General features: G+C 38.8%; 2 protein-coding genes across 3 annotated transcripts in view; one reads left to right on the top strand and one right to left on the bottom strand.

Moving 5' to 3' along the window:
* Positions 1–13: 13 nt before the first annotated feature.
* On the bottom strand, positions 14–19,706 carry chrm5b (cholinergic receptor, muscarinic 5b). Of its 2 annotated transcripts, XR_014888773.1 has the most exons (3): positions 18,915–19,706; positions 377–3,248; positions 14–335 (listed from the first exon to the last, which is right to left on the bottom strand). XR_014888773.1 is itself a non-coding variant. In XM_085248290.1 (2 exons), exon 2 carries the CDS (start codon positions 3,174–3,176, stop codon positions 1,644–1,646), a length of 1,533 nt encoding a protein of 510 aa, XP_085104416.1. In that variant the 5' UTR covers positions 3,177–3,248; positions 18,915–19,706; the 3' UTR covers positions 14–1,643. The 2 variants fall into 2 exon arrangements, 1 of the variants encoding a protein (XP_085104416.1); XM_085248290.1 differs by having other exon boundaries at positions 14–3,248.
* aven (apoptosis, caspase activation inhibitor) overlaps positions 3,739–20,372 on the top strand; it is a 40,249-nt gene continuing 23,615 nt past the window's right edge. Inside the window, exons 1-2 of the mRNA XM_085248292.1 lie at positions 3,739–3,968; positions 6,182–6,353. Of these exons, the coding sequence (XP_085104418.1) occupies positions 3,789–3,968; positions 6,182–6,353 (352 nt within the window). The 5' untranslated portion in view covers positions 3,739–3,788. The remainder of the gene's footprint in view (positions 3,969–6,181; positions 6,354–20,372) is intronic.

The raw sequence follows: 20,372 nt of genomic DNA on the forward strand, positions 1-20,372 counted from the left end.
AATATTGACCCAATTTTGTTTTTCATTCTTACATTGTCAGAAAAAAAGACACATTTTGCAATTCATTAATGATTTCCTGCCTGTCCACAGGTACTGAAAACAGAAAACAAGACAAATTAAAAAAAAAAAAAATGTGTACAAGAGATATCAGTGCAGCGTACCAAGAGCAGGTTTTGAGATTGTCTGTGTTACGAACATCTTCTAGTTAACATTTCTTAATTCTTTTTAATAACTGTGGGTCTCGAAAAGCGCTATATAAATGCAATCCATTATTATTATTATGATAAAGTTAGTATGAGTTGAGCAAGCAGTTTACACACTGCCACAAAATCAGACTGGACAAAGGGATTAATAAACACGCATAACAGCGCCTCACCTTATTGATGTAGGTCAGAAAGACTTGATAGAAGACAAAGTGTCTGACACCCGTTACATAAAGCCATAACAACCTTTACACCGGATTTATTTCCTTCTGTACTTTTTGTTTCTTCTGCTTTTTTTTTTTTTTTGCCTTATGTAAATGTCACTTTTTTCTTGCAATAAAAGTGTTGACTGTTTAGTCATAATATATGTTATGTACCATATATTTTAGTGTCTGAGTACATTTAGATCTCAGTTGCAAAGGGATAGCAGTATTGCCCATATGGAGAGGAAGGATATGGGAGTGTAAGTATATTACAAATATTTAAATGTGTGCGCCATTAACTCGTTTTGAACTATTAATGACAGGAGTTGAAAGAGAGATATATCTCATTGCTGACTTTCCTATTCTTGTAACAAAAACAACAACAACAAAAAAACAACAACTAGTGCCTGTATTACCCACCATACAACTTAACCAAAAACAGTTTTGTCCATGTCACACAGCCATTAGCCTACAGAAGTTTGATAAGATCACTTGTTTCTAAACTCAACACCCCTTAGACATCTAAAACGGACGCTGACTCAAGTGATATGATGTAGCACAAGGCAGTTTATCAGACTTCATATTAGGGCTGTCATGATATCACGTTTCTGCATGATTACCAAAAAACAACAAAAATAAAGATTTACAATATTGCTATTATCACGATATCTATTAAAAATAGCAATAATTCTATCATTCAAATTAATCAGTAACTTTGTTTATTGTGTCTTTTTTACATTAATTAACCTCACAAATGCATTCAGGTGGCAATAGAGTCTAAATCCATATAACTATACAAAAGCATACAAAAAGAACAAATACACAATTATTTATGATTATCATACATGCATTATTAGCACAATGTTGATATTTCATTTTTTAAACATCACGGACAGCCCTACTTCACGCAGCTCCCTCAGCGGCCATGCAATCTGTAGGTCTGTAATCAGACTTTAATGTGTAGAAGCAGTGGTATATCGCTTCAAGACCGACTAGAAAACATCTGAACCTGTTCGTTAACCTTTAATTATGTGAGAATGTGCAGACACCTTTCTTTCTTATAACAGCAGACGTTTAGGCGCTTCATCAGGCTCAGCTCATTTTGAACCAGCAGATATTTTAACACAAAAATCACATGTGGCACTTCATGCTGAAGAAGACCACTGACTACTGTATATGTCAAGAAAATCCAACAAAGTGGACAAAAGTAAGTCTGGTGTAATATTGCAGGGACACATTAAGTCATTTTATTGTTGACATTTGGGTTTTGTCCACCCCAGTATAGCTTATCCTCACCTCTCCTCCTCTTCCTCCACTGACACAGCAGAAGCATGCGGAACGTCTTCTGGAAGGTCTTGTTGCAAAGAGCGTAGCACATTGGGTTGATGGTGCTGTTGACGTAGCACAGCCAGTAGCCCAGGTGCCACAGAGATGTCGGGATGCATTCGACACAGAAAGTAGAGATAAGCACCATGATGTTGTATGGCGTCCATGTCAGGATGAAAGCCAGGAGGATGGCGCTAAGAGTCTGGGCTGCTTTTTTCTCCTTCACCAGCACCATCCTCTTTCTCTTAGTAATCTGGTTCTTCAGGGCAGTGTCCATGGGTTTGGAGGTGGTGGAGGATGAGGAGGGGGAGGCATTTTTGGTGGGCAGCTCTGCTTCAAGGGGGCATGATGTTGCGCTCATAGGATTTCTGTTTTTACCCTTTGAGCCAAGTTTAAACCTATATGAGATACACTTTTTGCTGCTCGTTTTTTGAGGTGTGGAAAAATACTCATCTTCTGCATAATCAGTCACCTGTCCATTTTTATTAGTTTCTCCACTTCCTGGCTCTTTGAAGGATCCTTGTGGGGTTTCTACTGAAACGTGTTGTTCCTCTTCTTCTGAGGACGTGTAGCTATTAAAAGACGTGATCTGGTCTGCTTTCGCCCATGCCTCATCTGACCTCGTGGTAGTTTTTGTGGCATTACTTTGATTAGATGAGGACCAGGAGGCCTGACTCTGATCTCTTGGCTCTCGGGTGAAATGAAAACATGAACGAATAAGAGTTTTCTGTGGTTTAGCCCCCTCTGGAACATGTTCCTTTGTGAGCCCTTGCAGCTCTGCTAGATCTTTTGTCCGTTTTTGCGTCTCTTTGTAAATCCTGCAGTAAAGAATGGTCATAATAGAGACTGGGATGTAGAACGCAGCAATGGCTGTCCCAAATGTGATGACGGGCTCTGTTAAAAACTGGATTTGGCACTGGTCCATTTGCACTTTTCTCTCTCCTACAAAGTACTGCCAGCACAGAATGGGTGGAGCCCAAAGGACAAATGACACCAACCATGCCAGACCAATCATAATGGCAGCCCTCTTTGGAGTCCTCTTTGCCCTGTATGTCAGTGGCCTTGTAATGGAGAAGTATCTGTCAAAACTGATAACAAGTAAGTTCATAACTGAAGCATTGCTGGCTACATAATCTACTGCTAGCCAGAGGTCACATGCAAGGTTCCCCAGGGACCAGTAACCCATTAGTATATATGTGGTATACAGGTTCATGGATAAAACTCCTATGATGAGGTCTGCAAACGCCAGACTCAGTAGGTAGTAGTTGTTTACAGTTTTAAGTTGACTGTTTACTTTAAAGGACAGCATAACTAGCACATTACCAACTATTGTTATCAGGCTGACAATGGCCGACACCGTGGCGATGGTTATAGCCTCCCAAAGGCTGTGAGGAGCAGCGGAGACTTGTGAAGTGTTGCCAAAAGTACTGTTTGAAGCATCCATTACGGTTTGTTACAGAGCTGTGTTACTGTTGGAAAATATCTCTTTGTAGCCTCATGCGGATTCAGCAGTTACCTGCAATGAAAAGAGAACAGCAATGAGATATAATTACACACAGAGATGTTTTTAATGAGTTAGCACAATTCACTTTTGATCAGAGTGACGGTAGCTTACTTAGATTTTTAACTTGTATACGTAGTTCGTAAAAAGCGTAACAGATTTATTGTAATCTAAGTATAATATTTATACGGTAGAATAAAACATTAGGTTCATCATTATATATGTGTGTGTGCATGTAATGTATTATAAAATTCTATATGTCATTAATAATAATAATAATACTATATATTATAATACATATAATATAATAATATATGCAGTATTTATTTGCTTATAAGTTCTAGTTGACATAGAGTTTCTTCATTAAGAATATATAAAACATTCAAACGTGAAAAGTTAATTATTTTTATATGGTACTGATAGATATTCATTTAGCCAAATTGAGGCCCGGAACTATCAAATCAAAACAATTTTGCCGTGGGATATCATTGGGTGTAACACCCATTTCAACTGTGAGGCGTCACACGCTCAGCTGTCCGGCCACTGTTGACAGTAATGGAAGGTAGAGTAACCAGAGGCAGTGGGAGAAGAGGTGGCCGCGGTGGAAACGACGGCAACAGTTTTGGTGGTGAACGCCGAGGGAGAGGAGGCCACCACCGCGGGCGGGGTAAACGAGAACATCATCGCGGCCGTGGACGTGGAGGAGGCGCCCATGCTGCTGAATTCCATCAGCGGGTGAGAGAGAGCAGGGAATCCGAGTCCCCTTACGTTAGTCCCAAACTTTGTTGAAAAATATTTTTGAATCCTGTAGTTTACGTCACTGCGCTGACGCACACATTCACAGATGCTATTGCAAAGCTACATGGGATTACTTCTTCAATTCGGCCTAACTAAAACTCATTTCAGGGTGATAGTTAGGCAGTGTTATAGTTAGTCTGAGCAAAACAATCCCAGCAGCTGGTGCAAACTTTGAAATATAGCTATGTATTGAAATAATGTGCAAACTCACAGTAAGTTTCGAGTCAATATGCATTAGCTGACATGAGAAGTGAGCAAATATAAGCTAAATCCATCCATGCTTATTATTTGTTGTTCGTGCTATCGTCATCTAATAAATCCTACCAGCATGCACTGTATAGAGCTACACTGAGCCCTTTTACATGTGTCAACATTTTGATCAAGCTCTTGAAATTTTTCCCACAGCAATTTAACTTTGTCACTTTACAATCTGCCTGTCGATATGACCCTAGAGGCTGCAGTTGTTTTTCCACTGGGATGTTCAGACAGTTAATGCCCCTGCTGTGGTACCTACAGCAGTAGAAGAGAAACAATAGGGGCTCTGTGATTACAGTCATCAAAATCTCCCTTGGTTCGTTGGAGCTCTTGATTGCAATCATTTTCTCTGTTTTTTTGGTGCATCCATAGCTCTTTGATGATCTTGTTCAGAAGAAAGCACGGTTTTTCCATGGCAGTATTATGAAAAGATTTTTTTTGCAGATGTGTGAGATAGCGGGGATAAATGCGTTACTCAGGCAAACTTAATGAGTTCAGTTTTGGCAGTGATGTTTATTCTTTGTTTATACCTTCACCCAATTATGACGCTTAGCTACCAATTATAAATAAGAGCTATGTGCTAATGAACACTTTAAAAAAAATTGTCTTTCAATTTGTGAAGCACAAAATGAATTATTATTTCTGTTGCAGGAAAATCATAGTGACAGTACTAAAGGTATGCAGTTTAGACTTTTTAAAAGTTAGAACAATTAGACTTCTTTCCAGACTGTTTTTTTGTTTTTGTTTTTTGTTTTTGCATTGTGATCTATAACACAAAAATTATTCACAGAAACCAGGATTTAAAATCTAAATATTGTGCTTTACATACATTCCCTAGCCAATAAACCCATAACAGACTCTGAAAAGTCTCTTCTGGTACTGGAGGAAAAAAAAATACTTGCAGAGAAATTCAATTGAAATGGATGTTTCTATGCACATTTGTCAGGAATTTGCAAACATGTTTGGGATCTGTGTGTTTAGGCAGTCCTCCTGCAGTTTGCTAATAAAAGAGTACTTTCAGTATTAATTTATTGTTGCTTACTTCCTAAATTAATAGTTTAGTTGTGTTATTTTCCTAAAGCACAGGTGACATCTTAAAAATAAACAGATATTTAAATTACTTTGACTAGAAATAGAAACTCAGAAAATCCTCAAAGTGCCAGAGTTTGAATGAAGTTGGCATTTGTTCTTGAAATGGTAATTATAGAAATAGTTGCCAAAATTTTTTCCAGCTCAAAATCTTTTTTCTCCTAATTATTATAATTTTTTTTTTTGGTTTACAAAGGAATGGTCCCCAAATCCCACTGCAATATAAAATCACTTTTTTAGGTGTTTTTGTTTTCTTTTTTTTGTTACGTATTCTGGAACTGGGTTAGATTTAATTCAGAACTGCTTTAATTCTTTGAGATGATTTTGGGTTTGTGAGACAGTTTGTTATTCTACTGGATGCAGCCATCAGTTTGCTGGTGGGAGGCTGCTATACAGTTTGACATTCTTTGCTCTATTATTTTTACATTTGCCTTGAACAGGTTGAATAGGTGTACCCAATGAAGTGGCCGATGGATGTGCTACATATAAAAATGTTGTAGCAAGATGGATGCAAGAAATTTTCAGAGTATTGTTTATTTCTGTCCTAAGTTAATCATTTTCTTTAACCCAGCTCACCAATACTCCATTTAAATTGGTTAAAATGAACAGGTGGATAAAAGTATGTTTCAGATTAAGATGTTCTTCTGTTGCGTATAAGAATTTGGATCAGAGGACGCTCAACTTGAGTCTCTTAGCTGACAGATTTATTTTATCTAGCTATTCTTAAGATTTCTTGTCTGATTCTGCTTTCTGATTTTCTTGAGTGTCATATTGGTCATTGTATACCCTGCAATGTTCTCCTTCAGGACCAAGATGAAGGGGACAGTTATCAGGAGGACGATGATAGCACACAGGTGTTCTCCAGGAGGAAGCTGGAGTCAAACTGGGACCGGTACGAGGAGTCGGAGAGGCCAGAGCCGGATGATGACACGCCTACTCAGAGAGGAACAGACTTTCATGTGTTGCTGGCCTCAGCAGGTAAGATGTGACCACAAGATGTTGGAGGAGGATGTTTGTTTTACCAGCCACACCTGCAAAGCTCATACAGCCCACAACAGGAGGGATGGGTTTTACCTTTGACTTTGTTCTAGAAGCTTAAGTGATTAACAATCAGTCAGTTTTTTACGTTTTTATTTGATGCTTCACCATCACGCTTCACTTGGCACAAATAAATGTTGACTCAGTTTTTCTAAAGAGTGTTGACCTTTCGTGTGTGTTGTAGACTTAGTGCAAATACTCCACTGAGTCAAGTTGTAGTTTTCCAAAGTTGCCTCCGTTTCCTAATTAGCTAGAAATGTTTGCTGCTGTCCTTAGGGACTTTAATTGCTCTGTATGGACATTGCTGTCAGATAGCTGCATGGAGGATCCTTGTTTGTCTTGTTTGCTAATTTCAGCCTCAGTGGTCAGTGTCGGGGCCCCTGGGCTCTCTACAGTCTCTGATTCTGTTGCTGTTTCTTTCCCCCAAGGATCATAGTTAGGGAAGTTCAGTTTAATAAGAGCAGATCTCAAGTTTTTTCAGATATTTCCCTGATTCTCAGCCCCAGTGTCGAGCTGTCACGTTTAGCTTAATATTCAAGATTGTTTATAGTTGTGGTCAGAAGTTTAAGACTCATCATGGGCATGGATGTCATGACAATTTTGGGATTTTAATGATTTCTTTAAACTGTTCTTGGAATGATTGCACAGCATATAGTTTTAGTGAATTCAGAAGGCATACAGGCTCAAATATATGCATTCACTCATATCTTTCAGTTAGTATTGCATGAAGGTAGTACAATGTCTTCTAACTTGACAAGGCCTGTTAACTTTAGTTATCAGGACTGAGTATAAGTGATAGTTTCTCTTTGCCAGCAAATAAAGGATTTGTTTGACAGCACTTGCTGGACTGACCAATAAGAGCAATAGGAAAGTCCAAAGAACTCATTGAAAATCTAAGAAAGAGGACCATAGATTTACACATTTTGGGAAGATCTCTTGGAGCCTTTTTCTAACCAGTTGTATGTACGTGGCACACGTGTACAAGTGGCAGCACTTCTGCTATAATTTTGTTCGTATTTAACAAAATAAAAATGCAGACATATTAGTTTTTGACTGCTATTGAAAATTGTTCTCTTTACACAAACTCTCTGACTGAACTAATATGCAATCCCTGAACATGTTTGCACTCTCTGCTCATATTGCCTTCATATTAGGGCTGCACGATTTTGCATAAAATGAGAATCACGATTTTTTTTTTTGCTTAGAATTGAGATCACGATTCTCTCACGATTTTCTTTTCCATTATAAATATTTATTGCACTTATTAACTGCACATCAACTTCGTAACAGTTGAGACTGAACATAAAAACAATAAATAAACATAAAAACAACAAATGTCTCACATTTTGTCGTTGCCGCAAAATGTTGTACCATCTCCACCGTTGCTCGACACTGCGTGTATAGAGCAGGTAGTGCAACAATAGAAAAATAGTTGCGGGACGGCACTGTGTAGCGTTTGTCTAGGGTGTTCATCATTTTCCTAAATCCCTCGTTTTGCACAGTGTTGACGGGAGTCATATCTTTGGTCAGGTGATAAGTAATAGCCTCCGTAATTTCTTTGTGCCTGCGGGAGTTCGACGGGTATAGGGAAGCGCTGTATAAGGTTCCCGTTATTGGTGTTTGGGTGGTTGACTGGGACGGATTTTCTCCTGTCACTTTCTCGTCATCCCTGACGTGCTCTCCGTTGTTTTTTCCCTGCTAATTTTAGCAGCCAGCTTCTGTATCACGTGGTATAAGGCTCCGCCCTTGTCATTTGTTGAGCAGGAAGAGTGAGCGCTTGTTTTCATGCAGATTACGTCCCGGATCAAAATGCGGTACAATCGTCGTCTTCTTTTTTAAAAAATTTTTTAAAATCGTTGTCATTTGGAAATGAGATCGCACATAAGTATGAATTGAGATTGCGATTTTCTAACGATTAATTGTGCAGCCCTACTTCATATTAAATCATTTTTTGCTTTTTAAAGAAATTATTTTAACATTGCACTCAACAACAAACAATTCCTCGCTAACAAAAAAAGTAACTTCAAGGGCCAAATTGCATTATATTTCTTCAGGTCAATATACGGCCGCAAGTAGGGGTGATGTGGGCTGCAAGTGGCCCCGGGGTGCGAGTTTGAGACCCCTGGTCTAGAAGAAGTCTCAGACAGTCACCCTCAAAGGAGAGGAAATTGGTTTAAGAACAAACCAGAAACCACAAACACTCAAGCCTGCCATGAAATGGATACTGCAGGAACACCACAGTGAAATGATTTGGCTACAAGGACAAAAGGTATTTTTGAAGGATTAAAGGGCAACCTTTTAAAACAAGGGTTGGGAACTCCAGGCCTCAAGTGCAGGTGTCCTGCAGGTTTTAGATGTGTCCTTGATCCAACACAGCTGATTTAAATGGCTAAATGACCTCCTCAACATGTCTTGAAGTTCTCCAGAGACCTGGTAATGAACTAATCATTTGATTCATGTGTGTTGACCCAGGGTGAGATCTAAAACCTGCAGGACACCGGCCCTTGAGGCATGGAGTTCCCCACCCCTGTTTTAAACCTAAGGGCACTGTACCAGCTGTAAGCATGGTGGCGATATCATCATGCTCTGAGGTTGCTTTGCTGCCAGTGGTACTGGTACATTGCACAAAGTGCATGGAATAATGAAGAAAAAGGATTGCCTTGAAATTCTTCAGTCTCATGTCAGATAGCACAGAGTTGGTTGTTTCAGTAGAACAATGATCCCAAACACACATCATAACTGGTTTTGGAAGGAATAACGTGGGCCAACATTAAGCTTCTGGAATGGCCTTCCCAAAACCCTGATCTCAATTGTATTGAAAATCTTTGAGCTGTGCTTAAAAGCCCGGTTCCTGCCAGGAAGACGACCAGTTTAAAGGAACTCTACCATGGACCGAGAGGGTGTTGACCTCTCAGTTCATATACTGTACTTGTAAGCCCTTGTGTATTAGAGAAAATTCAAAATAAATTCAAATGTTTGAACCCAATTTGTTGTTGTTGTCATTAAAGATATATGTTGCACATTGCACCTTGGAAAAAGAACATTTCAAAGATATCATTACAATGCCCGAATTAGCATGACATGCTGAGTATATGCAAACATCTAAAAACAGTCTAGAAATATTTTAGGAACATTTTTTTTTTCATTTTCCCAGCTCCTGAACATAAATCACAAAATAGTTCATACTTGTTTTGAATTCCTGCTGGCTTTCTGGTAATTAATTAACTGTGACTGGTGTAGATTTGGCAGCATCATGAGCTTGAGGTACAAGCAGGTTACCATAGCTCAGTAATTTTTTTGAGTTTCAGTGAGCAGCTTGTCTTGCCTTGTAAACATCCTGACTATTCCCAGGCTGATGGCATTGAAATCAGTAATCATGACCTGAAACGTCTGCCAACAATTCTGGTTTTCATGGCACATCTTCATCTCCTTTTCTTGAGCTTTATTTGCGTTAGGCTTTCTGCGGTGACAAATCCCTCCCTGGTGATTTGGCAGTTTGAAGTTTAAAAAAAAAAGTTTTCTTTTTACAGTTACTGTCATGTTTTTTCTGCTTCCGTCAGATATGCCATGGGTACTGATTAACTGAGCTGATTCACCCTCGTCACAGTCTGGACTACTGGTTCAAGAAAGAATTTGGCTTGGGTTGTTCTTTTTTTCTTCAAGTTATGTCCGTCAATTTTAGACGCTGATGAAATTGAAAACGACATGAAACAAGTTGAAGAGGCGTATCTGTAATCGTCTACTTTTCAGTAATGCTGGTTGATCTGTGATGTGTCGTTGGAAACACTACCAGAAATATATACTAATACATATTTCAGGGATTGCCTCTGTTTCAAGCCTGCTACAAAAACTGGATTTCATGTTGTGGATGCAAACCTCTTTCTAGGCGCTCTGAATGTAAGAGACGAAACATGATTACTCCATGCATTTAAAGAATCAATCATACATCCTGCTAACATTTGACACTGTTGTAGTGGTGTTAAATTCTATGGTTAGCTATGACTCAGTGCCTCTTTTCCACTTCAGTGAACTCTTTCACAGCTTTAACCACATCTCTACATGGAGTATGTATTATGTGACCAGTATATATCTAGGTTGTTTTTATATGGCAGTATTCTTCTAAAGAATACTTTGCTGATTTATCCAAGACTGCCTGAAAATCAGCGCAGAGTCTAATACAGAAGAATCAAGGGTGTTATTTTCTTGTTCTTCTTTGTTAGGACTTAGTGATTTAGCGATTTTATGAAACTTCTGCAGATATAAATGGAAATGCAGTATAACTCTGAGTTTCAAAGTCAGTATTTGATATGACCACTTTTATTCTTCAGCACAGCCTGAACTCTTAGGCAAGCTTTTTTGTCATTTCTTTAAGTAGTCTTCGGGATTAGTTCTTCAGGCTTCTTGAAGGACATTTAAAGCTCTTCTTTGGATGCTGGCTGCCTCTTGTTCTGTTCTATCAAGATCCCTCGGTGCTTTATTAATGTCGAGGTCTGGGCTCTGGGAGGCCAGTGCATGACTGTTTGTGATCACCGTCATACTGAAAAATGAAGCCACTGTCAATCAGATGCTTTCCAGATGGTATTGCATGGTAGATTAAAATCTGACTGTATTTTCAGTAACATTAGATTGGATCCCCAACATCACTAGGTAAACCATGACACAGTCTCCAAAACATCTGTTTTTTACAGGAAACACTCATTGTTGTAACTCTCTTTTGACCTCCTAATCGACATATTAAACTAAAAATATCAAACTTGGATTCATCACTCCGTCAGACAGGTTGCCACTGATTTTCAGTCTAGTTCTTGTGTCATTTGACATATGTCAGCCTTTCCCCCTGCCTCCCATCCTGAAGAACGGCTTTTTGACAGCCACTTTTCCACCGAGAGAATTTCTTATGAGGCTTCGATGAACAGTAAATGGATGAACATCTTTCAGGTCTGGTGTCAGGTCTTTGCTGGATTTTTTTTCTTCTTTCTAAAGAACATGACTTTTAGATTCTGTTCATCTTCTGTAGACAGGCTTTTAGGCCTGACACTTCTTCTTTTGTCCTCAATAAGGAATAATAAAGGTTATTCTGAATTTGACTTTGCTTAGCTTCCTTCCTCTTACACATTTCTGGCAGGAATGCTAAAGTACAAATCTCCCTGCACTTTGCTTTCCTTCTACTTCCAGTCTCTTGTCAGCTTGACTGAGTACGTTGCATAACACACTGCTGCAGGTGGCAGAGTACTTGACTGGATAAATTACTGTTTTGCTGTGGAAGTCTAAAAAAAGTCATCAAACATTAGATCATTTAAACTTTTGGAGCAGTAGGATGTGATATGGTCATTAAGATGCCATTATTCAAAGTAGGGTCACACCAACACATTGCACTTGGTTTAACTAATGAAAGCTAAGCAGTCATGCAGATGATTACATTTCCCCTTTTTTATGTCATGTAAATGACTTTATTGTCTTACATGGTGCTAAAGCTGCACTTACCAATATTTATAGGCTTAAAATGATCTCTATTATGACAGGTGTAGCTTATAAAAATGAAGTCTTTGGGTAACTGTTGTAGCTTTAGCTGTATGGTCTGTCTCTTTCTTACAGCTACAAATATAGGAGGCCTGTAAATACTGGACTCCCATTTATCAGATGGTAAGAAACATCACTTAAGATAAATCTTAATTTGTTCCTCAGCATGCTGGATTTATAAATTGGCAGCTGTTTTGTGAATTCCAGTGTTTTACTTCAGCATTGTGTTGCCACAGTTGGCAACAAAATGAACTGGTGCTGCTTTAACTGGTTTTAACAACATTCTGGGCTGAAGACTAGTTATTGCAATTTCTGGCTTGAAAATTCACAAATTCAATGATGATCAGAAACTCATGTTTGACAAACCTCATCAGTCATCCTCATTTATTTTTGGTTCCAAGCTCTAATTAGCCGAATTCCATCGCACATGTTACTAATCAAGAGCTCGCCGAGTATGGCACATTATTCCAAGTAGCATGTCTTCTGTCAGTTATGTTTTTCAGTTGAGTATCCAGGCATTCACACTGATTGAACTGTGCAGGCTGATGCTTTTGGGGAAAGTCATGAGGCCATTTTTAACTTCGGGTGAGTGTTTTCAGCAGTGAACTGTTTTTGTAGGATTGTGGGGGTTTTTTTCCTCACGCCATTAGAAAGTTGGAGTGTTGCAGCGCCGTGTCGCTCTCTCTCCTTCTCTTGTAGTGTAAATGCCAAAGGTGCTCTTGTGAGTTGTTTGACTCCGATCTCTCGTCTCTGTGTTTTGCCCACATTGCCAGATTAGTCATGGCATACAGCAAGAGGCTGCCGCTCTTTAGAGGATACTTAATTGTACGTGGGCGGCGATGCTTTTAAGAGTAGTTTTTCTGGCCAATTAAGGTAGCCATGAAAACAGGAATTCACTATAAAAACCACCTGTTTCCGCTTTGCTTTTCACAAAATACTTATTGTGGACTTTATTTATTTATCTTGTAAGGGTGTTGAGGTATTTTGTTTGCTTTATTAACAAGATTTGACAGAATGTACAGGTCGGAAGTACTTCTATGTATTTCAAGAGAGAAATGGCCTGCAGCAGTGTTTCTCAACCTTTTGTTATGCACCTTGCAATTCTTACGAGATTCGAAATCCCAGGGCAGACGGGTCGAGAGCAGAGCTTTACCTACAGTGTGATGGAGGCGTTAGACGTGAGCTGATTCTTTTTTTTTAAACAACATTTTAATCAAGTAGATGTTTTGTTTTCTCATCAAGTACATTATACTCTACATGATGAGAGCAAATAATATTGTGATCTCCTCTATAGGAGCTGAGTACATTTGGCAACCCAAAACAAAACAGTTTAAATATATGAGTGGGTGTGGATTGTTTTTCCTGATATTCCTGACATTTATTGGAGAAAACAGCAAGATTTTGTTGTTGTAAATGACTGTGGAGGTACAGCAGGATGTCCAGAGAGTGTGGGGATGCTGGTTCGATCCCTAGTTGTTTCAAGTGCCAAAACATATTTGAGCAAATCAGTGTGAGGCCCTGATCAGAAAAAAGCAAAAGTGGAAAGCTCTCGGAGAAATCTATTAGCACAAACCGAAACAGTCAGTTAATTACGACCAGCACGAATTTCTGAAAGCGGTGCACACGAGTGGGTCACAAACGAGGGGATCAGATGAATAAGTTACTGGTGTGTTTCACTCAAGAAACAGCATGACAGTTCAGAGCAGGGAGAGGCAGAATAAATGAAGGAGAATTAATATGTTTTGATATCAGAGCATCATCTTCCATCATAAATTGATGGAAAGTATGTGAAGCCTTTGTTGCTGCGTCAGCTGTTTACTGGATAAATCTGACAGCTGAGGTGGGGCAGAGGATTTATCCAGATTGGGACTTCTAACAGCTGACCTGCTGTAGACGATCACAAAACACTAATTCACTGAATTAATAAACCTACTAGTACTACTCGCTGTGCATGAGTGCTTGTACTGTTTTTTTTTCTACAGGCTGTGTGAGATTGCAGGTATTTTTCAGAGGTCAGGGGAAGAGTCTGACTCACAGTCACCAACTGACAACAGACAGTTTCTGCAAATTCCAGGCTTCTTGTACAACACAATGTATTATTCAGACATTTTTCAAGCATGTTTCAGATCTGTCTGAGTCATATTAATAAGGGTACTTTGACAGACATTCCAATATGTTATATAACTGCAAAATATGTAGCAAAATACATGAAATGTGATGTTGCAGAGCGCTTTGTGTGTGTGTACTGTTGAGTGAAGACATGCTGAGGCTTCTGTTCTCCATGCAATTGTTATTATGGATACATTTATTTGTAGCAATAATGTGACTAAAATACAAATTGTTCTGCTCACAGAAAAACTTTGCCGTCCATAATATATCCATGTAGAATAGTTTGATGTTTTGGCATTAATAATGGGGCAATTTCCAGTCCTTGATGTACTTTCTGTCAAATCTTGTGTTTATATGATTCATTAAAAAATTCTCCTACCCAGATTTTGTGTGTTCACGCCGTTGACTCTCAGAGTTGTCTCTATACCTTATTCCATAGAGTATAATTTTGACCTTTTTTTTGTTGTTATTGTTTTTTAAATCTGAAAGTTTGTAACTCTTGAAAGAAACTGGCGAGTCCTAAGCTCCAAAAACCAAACTAAACCATCAGGCAGATGGCGGGAACAGTAGGAATTGGAAAATAAAGAGCTTGGTATGTTCTAAGAAAAAGAAGGTTATTTTAGAAATCCACAAAAGATCACAAGATCAAGAAATCACAAGAGATAATAAAGGTTCCAATAAAAAAACGCTGATGAATTTTAAAGTATAGTCACATATTCTTTTGGTCAGATTTGGTCAAATCCTGCAAAATAGCACTTGTACAGAAGAACAGTTAACTAAAATATACTGAAATGTATGTGAAGTCAAAATGAAAGACAGAGAGATCCACAAAGAAGCGGTTGTAAAGGCCTCGCAAAATATCGTCAAGGAGGAAATCTGCTTTTTTATGTTCGTGGATTCCAGGCTTTAGGCAGTAATTGCCTGCAAACGATTCTTGAGTATCTGCACTTTAGTTGAATTTGCCGTCTGTGTTGACATAGAAAGCTGAAAATATAACAAGTTGTGCCTCTATGTGATGTATAACTTATCACTGTAAGTCGGGCTGCTGTAAATCACAAAAATAAATCACCACTTTACTGAACCGAAGAAAGGGAGTGTTGTTCGTCAAGCAAAACAGCCGAGAAATGAATGTAGGCGGAAGGAAGGCTGCGTGGAAAAAAATAAATCACTGTCATTAGCTCCTCTTCCTGTCCTGAGTAGTGTAAATAGTTTTGTCAGCACCTTTAACACCACTACTGGGACAAAGAAATGACTCGGAAAAGATAAAATTACCCTTTTAATTTTGGCAGCTACTTTTTCTTGACATCGCTGCCAGATGGAGATATGCAGTGAGCGTCTTCTTAAAATGAGTCAACAGTTGGACAGGTTAGAGGCCAGTTTTATAATTATAATTCTCACTGAGGCACGGCTGTCAGAACCTACAGTGTTACATAATGGAATGTTTCAAAACCGTTTGAGGGAAGTTTTCATGTAGTTGCTCTTGAATCTTAATGAGTGGAAGTGTGTTTTTTGTTTTTTTTAATCTAAAACAAGGATTCCTTGATCAACTGAAAAGTTGGTATTATGTAATGTTAAAATAGAAAGTGCACCCTCTTTCAAGGTTTATCCATCATCATCAAATTAATCCGACCCTTACTTGGGTCTAAAATAATTTAAGTCCAACCTTAGTAAGTTTAATATTACGTTTATTGAACAACAACAGGTCTGGGGATATTGGGTTTGGTTGATGTTGACTGGACCATTGGATCTCTTTGATTCTTTTTCTGATGGAGATTTGATGGTTTGCTCAGGACAGTTATCCTGTTACACAGCCCAATATAGGTCAAGCTTTAGTTGTTGGTCAGATTGGCCAATCACACTGTCTTGCATCCAATCACATTTGGTTAGAGAATACTTTGATAATACAGAAAGGTTCATGGTCCACTCAATGCAAAGCGCCCAGGGTGCAAGACAAGCCCATATCATTATCCCTCCACCACCATGCTTCACAGTTGTTATGAGGAGTTTGTGCTTTGTTTTTTGCCAAATGTTGGATTGTGCACTGTGGCCAGACATCTCCACCTTGGTCTTGTCTGTCCAAAGGACATTGTTCTATAAGTCTTGTGGTTTGTTCAGATGCAGACTATGCTGTGCTTCCATTTTCGTTTGCTTCTGGCTGCACTTCCAGACAAGCTATACTTTTTTTGGTCTTTTTCTAATTGTACTCAGATTGTAGCTCTTGGGTTTTTAGCTGCTGTTTACCCTCTTAATTACTATGGAAGAAGTAAGGGTGTACTTGCTTATATATTTTGGCTTAGTTATTGTGTTTTTGTTCATCTGATGTATTTAGCTAATAAGAACAGAATAATAATAATAATTATTATTATTATCATTATTTCCTGATAATGAAATATGGTATCTATATCACATATATGCACCAGTGCGTTTCTTTACATTCAGAGATTCAGAGCTTTCCTTGCTCTTGATATAGTCTCTATTTGTATCACTTCAGGCTGTTTAGATTTCATTTGGACTTTTTATGTGTCCAGATGCATTTGCTGCTGCAGTGATTCATCTCTCAGCATGGATATATGCATGCTGGACAAATTCAAGCACACGCCCAAAATCCAACTGGAAAATTTAGCGCAGCCCTGATAAAGACCTGTAGACATTTGGTGAATTTCCTTTGCCAGTCTGTTTAAACATATATAATTGAGCTGTTGGGAGATACAGTGCCTGACTTTGTGTTTGCAAAAGCTCTATTAAAACCTCTACTTGGTGTGATTATGAAAAATGGAGCCCAACAGGGAAATTATGTAAACAGACTGTTTGATTTGAATTGAAGGTCGAGCTGATTTCTGTTGTTTGTGGCCTGACAAATGGCTATTATGTAGCCCTCCTGCTTGTCCAAACATCCCAAGTGCTTTTAGCATTCATGTGTTTTGAAAGACTCTGATTACACCCTCTATAACATCCAGTGCTTCCAATGCGTCAGGAGACAACAGACCCTTTTCATGACTGCAGATTCCAGAGTGAGGTAACTTTTCAAGGATGAAACTTTGGTGCTTTTGATACTTGAGATATTTTGCGAGCAGTTCATTCTAAAGCTTCTTTTGTGCAGAAAGGTTTTCATCACCTCGGTCATGAATAAGGTGAACAACAGATGCATTTGTTGAATTTTAATCTACTAAGTTGCTTTCAATTCTCAAGAATTCTTTTCTTTTTTTCCTCTTCTTTTTTTTTTTTTAGCTTTACAGAGTCAGTTTTAGTCCTCACATCGTTGGAGGTTGATTATTCTGTTGCTAGGAGAAATGAACCAATGATGCAGTTCCCTTATTCTGTACATGTGAGTCCATGCGCCTGTATGACTGGGAAATTACTGCCCAGTTATTTACATCCTCACACTGTCATCTATCTGTACACATTAACACAAGGATCAATCCTGCTCCCCCGCAGCCGTAGTTTACCAAGGCTGCTAATGGGCCTCTATCAAAGCTCAATCATAATGAAACAAAAGGAAATCACATTAGAGCTTCTGTGATTCGGCTAACCAGATTGACACACACAAGGATGATTTCCTAACTGAGATTAATAGTCCCAATCATTCCATTAATATGTATGTTCCGGTGTTGTTATAGATACTAGATTTGCCATGTACGCTGGAAGAGACTGGCGTCAAAGCAGAGGAATGAGGCCAATTATGTACTGTCTGGTTAGCACAAATAGGAAACAAAGCATTACAGGTGCTTGGTTTGTTTCCCTGGAACTGCTCATTAAGATGACGCCAGTGGGGTTATGGTGTGAGGTTAAATAAAGCTGCGGGTGGATCATAGACACTTCACTGAGATCATCCCACTGATCAGCCCACCCACTTTCGTCTTTAAATACCTGTGCCTTTGTTTGAGTGCCATTACATTAACTTTTTATTTTCACCAGATTATGAAAGGTTGAAAGAAATTCATTTCAGTTTTACAAAGTCACAGTTGATGGGCTTAGATGGCTTTTTACTAATAGATGTTTGACATAATTGCTTGAAAACTGATTTGATAGTTGACTGAAAAATTGTAGCAAGGCTTTTTTTTTCAGTCTCAATTATTTTCTCCATTACAATTTGCTGTGTTTCATTAAAGAAAACTATAAAAATAAATCAGTTTCCTATAGAGGAAAAATCTCTGGATTGCTCTTTTTATGTAGCTTTTTATTAGAGCTTTGTGTTTTAAAAATCTCAGAAAATATTATTTCTGAGTAGAAGAATTTTTTTTTTCCAACCAAAGAAATAAAAACCGTTTTAGCTTCTCAAATGTGATAATTTGTTGCTTTTTTGGTCTTACATGTTTTTGCCGAGCAAGACAAAACATTTGGTATAACAGCTTCTGTTTGCGTTTCAAGAGCAAAGTAATAATAATTAAGAAAATAACAAGTAAATTAAAGGACATTGAAAGCCACCAAGTCCCAAAGTTTTTATGCCTCCAATAAAACAGCAGATCAAGCGTCAGGATGCTGGCTTATCAAACCCATGACTTTTAATGATACTTTAAACTGAATTACTTTACTTGTACCTTCTGCATTAAGTAAATGCACAACATGCCAGCAAACCCTTTGTGAATTATTTAAGTGTATCTAAGGTCAATTAAACCATGTTTTTATGATGGTTTTAAATCCACACAGTACAAAATGTACTGCACAGCTCTGCAACTGTGAGCCACAGAACATGTTCCACAGTTCCTTAATATAGTAACTGAGGCCGCATTTGCTATTCAGTAATCAAAATTTTATCATGTCAGAATTTCTAATACGTCTTTAGTAAACAGTAAGTAGGGTCAGTTGACAGCTGCTCCTCTGAGCTCTTTAATTTCCTGCCTAATAGCCACTTCAAACAGAATACATACTCACCCTGTATCGCGCCGAGCGAACACAATGCTCCAGCATTAAACGGGCATGTGGCCAAGTGTTTGATAGGTTGTTTTTCTTTGACTTCGTCTTCAGTTTGGCAGAGTTGGCTCTGTAGATCTTCCCTTTGACTGTTTGCCTCACACTTTCTCTTGTTGGCTTTCTCTTCCCCTCTCCTGTTCTCTCTCGTTGACTTTTTTCCTCTGTGCTCTTCTCTCCAACGAGGTGAAAAACACATTTGCCAAATATAGGTAGGTCATCACACTGTCTCGCATCCTCATCAGTTGCTAAGTACAAAGCACTTCGATGCAAACAGACCGGTCAGCATCATCGGTGCAGTAGGCTCTAGCTCCTCAATATTCCAGCTTCGTTCTGAGAAAAGATGGTAAATGCAACAGCTGTTTGGCGTCAACGTCCATGTGACAAAACTGCTGAGGTGCCTCGATGCTGTTCAGACATTTTTCACAGAGAATGACTGAAAAAGAGCTCCTCGTTATCACGAACAATGATCAGCCGAAGGTCTCTTCGAAGAGTCTTCTCTTTCACTGAAGATGAACTCGTGAGCTCGAAAATCTTCTGAAAAATCAAAGGTAATTTCTCAGCTCCTCACACTTTCTGCAAAGTTATAGCAACTCCACTGGCAATGGAATTAAGTAAAGCTTCTTCAGTGCTCAGGGCTGCGCAGACAGACTTTTTCCCTCCCAACAGTCTCCTGCTTGCTGCTTCTGAAAACCCTGCTTGGATGCAGGCTGCGCTGTCATCCTCTCTGACACGCAGATTCAGCCGTGAGCAACTACTAGGAAAAATTCCCGCATAGGTTGAAGCCTCCTGTATCAGAGCACTAGGCAATATGTAAGACAAGGGAGGAGGAGGTGGAAGAGGTGGAGTAGTAGGATGAAACATAGGGGGAGGAGCCAGAGGAGGAGCTCACATGTCTCAGTAGCAGTTCAGCATAAGCTGAATGTTTGCCTTTGCAACGGCAGACCTGTATGTCTTCATCACAGAGAAATGGCTCGCTTCTCAATCAGCTACACATGTCCCACTTCACGATGGTGTTTGGTAGTCCTGAAAGCCTTTTGACCATGCGCCTCTTGTAGGATTTTTAAATTGCTTTCTCTGTTTGTTTTGTGGGTTTTTTGGAATGAGCTTCCTTTTGCAGATAAGGTTCTTGCTGTAGTTACAAAGTAAAGAGTGCAAACATTGTTTCCTTCTCAAGGAAATGTTTTTTTGTTTTGTTTTTTGAGATGAAAGTCAACTTGCTTAGAGTCTCACTCTATCCTCTGCGAGCCATGGATTAAATCTGAGTAAAAGTTCAACAAAATCTTTTTTACATTTATTGTGACTAAGAAAATAATTATATGTGGATCTAAATAACATTTCTCTTATTTCATGGTATGCTATGAATCATCTCCTTATCAATCAAAATCAAACATAAATAATGCTGATTCAGTAACAGGAACA

This window comes from Mchenga conophoros, linkage group LG15 (genome assembly GCF_057382185.1).
Source record: "Mchenga conophoros isolate Kocher_MC1m ecotype Shallow Benthic linkage group LG15, M_conophoros_male_GT1.1, whole genome shotgun sequence".
Taxonomy (NCBI): domain Eukaryota; kingdom Metazoa; phylum Chordata; class Actinopteri; order Cichliformes; family Cichlidae; genus Mchenga; species Mchenga conophoros.